The 1,883-nt window shown below is 38.8% G+C and overlaps 1 protein-coding gene across 1 annotated transcript; it reads right to left on the bottom strand.

The window, feature by feature from the left end:
• Positions 1-400: 400 nt before the first annotated feature.
• On the bottom strand, positions 401-1,584 carry LOC149951892 (decapping and exoribonuclease protein-like). The gene is made up of 5 exons (XM_090169691.1): positions 1,161-1,584; positions 861-1,101; positions 667-802; positions 575-595; positions 401-517 (listed from the first exon to the last, which is right to left on the bottom strand). Exons 1-5 carry the CDS (start codon positions 1,330-1,332, stop codon positions 401-403), a joined length of 687 nt encoding a protein of 228 aa, XP_090025817.1. The 5' UTR covers positions 1,333-1,584.
• Positions 1,585-1,883: the final 299 nt, after the last annotated feature.

Raw genomic sequence — 1,883 nt, 5'->3', positions numbered from 1 at the left:
CACTAATGTATTTTGCTGGAAAAATAAATCAAGTTTAATTAATAAGACATGCCGATTTTATCATAATATATTATTTAATGACAGATATACTTTAAAGAGAGAAAACGGAACAAGTGCAATTGAATTTGTTGCAACAATTATTTGGTTTTTGACGATGGAAAATTTTGGGGTAAAAATAAAAAGTGTAAATTAATATGTTACAAATTTGCATTTAAAAATCAACAGCAAATAGCCGGTTCATTTACCCTCGTTGGAAAAACTGTCGATGTACCAGTCTGGAAGTACCTTCAATTCGCAATTTTCCGCCTTTTCGCAAGTGACTACGTTTTGTCCCCATTACCAGTAAATTTTGTAAACAATCCTTAATTGTTGTGAAAAACATAAATGTTAGCCAGTCCAATTAAAAAGAACCAAAGCTGTTTGGAACATACTCCGGGTTATCCTCAATTACATTTTCTTTCAAAAATGTCAAAAATTGATCCAAGACATTCATGCAGATATTAGGAGACCAAATAAACTATAAAAGAACAGGTATTTCAGTACAAATTTTGGGAAGTTTTTGAATAATACTTACACTTTTTTTCTGGGAATGTTCCTATATTAAGAAATTGAAAATGAAATGTGTTATTGATGTCTTCAAACATCAAGCGTTAGAATAATTTTTACCTGATAGCGTAATGGAATCTCATCCGTTTTGAACATTTCAATTTTTTGGACAACGCCTTCTTTATCCCGGAAAGCTACAAAGTTTTTAGAGCAGCCCGACAGCGCTGACTGATACCAAACGAGTTTCAGTTTGCTCCTGTCATTATTCAAAGAATAAACCTGAAGGCTACCATCGTTATTTTTACGATACCTACAAAACAAACAACTTTCTTTGGCATGGTACACTAGGATCCGGTATTGGTGTCGTCCTGAAGGTGACGTATTTATCCATCTTCATCGTCTTCTCGGGATAGTCCGGTGGGCAGTCGTGGTCCAAAGCGTGCATTCGAGACGCAAAGATCACTATGTTGTCGTTCAACTTCGATCGCACCACGCCATGGAATTGCTCGTTCATATTCAGCGGCTCATCCAAAGTCCGCGATTCACCTGGTTTATCTTTAAAGTGATATACATTAGCGCCGAAGATGTGCTCAAAGAACATTAGATTTTCATACCACATGTCATGTAATGATCGAATTTGGCGTTCCAGTAAGGATTTTTCGAACTGGTATCAACCCAACTATTCCGTTCCCGTTCAGTGAGAATCGAATGCAAGTAGATGACGCCTCTGAATTTGGAAGCACCAATTATCCAGTCGGAATCCTTCCTTGGGTACGCTGTTTCCATTATCTTCCTTAATACGTATCTGTTGGTAACGAATTGGACGTCGGGCGTCAGGCATTGAGGGTTGAGAGATATCCATTTCAACAACAATTCCAAGCCTTCTTGTTCGAGATCCGAGTGGATAGCTTCATCGTAGCCAACGTTTCAATCCAACTTCGAGTCGTTCAGGATCACATCTGGACGCAAGTACTTCTGATGTCCGTTCCCCGGTACAAATTGACGATTTCCATCCACGCCGAAGGATCCGATTTGTTTGGGCTCTGCGTAGTTATACCGAGCTTCGAATAATTTATTGCGTAAAGGAGATAGTGGGAAGCGAAACTGGCCATTTCCGCAAGACATCGTCGCGTACGAGTGACTGTTTACAGCTTTACTTCGAGTGTTGGAAAGTGTTGATAATTCCGTTCCTTAAATAATAAATTTAATGAAACAAAAACTATTTGAGACGCTTAAAAATATTGGTGAAAGCTTTAAGGCTCCTACTGCTTATTATACTATTACTAGCCGAGAAGCCCGCCCTACGAGCAGGCCCTCAGCTAGTTCTGTGTTTCGAG

The sequence above is a fragment of the Leiobunum rupestre genome, chromosome 3 (genome assembly GCF_980474605.1).
Source record: "Leiobunum rupestre chromosome 3, qqLeiRupe1.1.hap1, whole genome shotgun sequence".
NCBI classification, from domain to species: domain Eukaryota; kingdom Metazoa; phylum Arthropoda; class Arachnida; order Opiliones; family Sclerosomatidae; genus Leiobunum; species Leiobunum rupestre.
The sequence above is the reverse complement of the archived record's forward strand: the minus strand, read 5'-3'. Positions and strand labels throughout refer to the sequence as shown.

Excerpts from the sequence above, each read along its gene's own strand:
- LOC149951892 (XM_090169691.1), bottom strand. The coding sequence starts at position 1,332 with ATGGAAACAGCGTACCCAAGGAAGGATTCCGACTGGATAATTGGTGCT. Across the intron at positions 803-860 it reads CAAAGAAAGTTGTTTGTTTT|GAGCAAACTGAAACTCGTTT; the intron begins GTAGGTATCGTA and ends GAATAATGACAG. Across the intron at positions 596-666 it reads AGATTCCATTACGCTATCAG|GAACATTCCCAGAAAAAAAG; the intron begins GTAAAAATTATT and ends TTCTTAATATAG.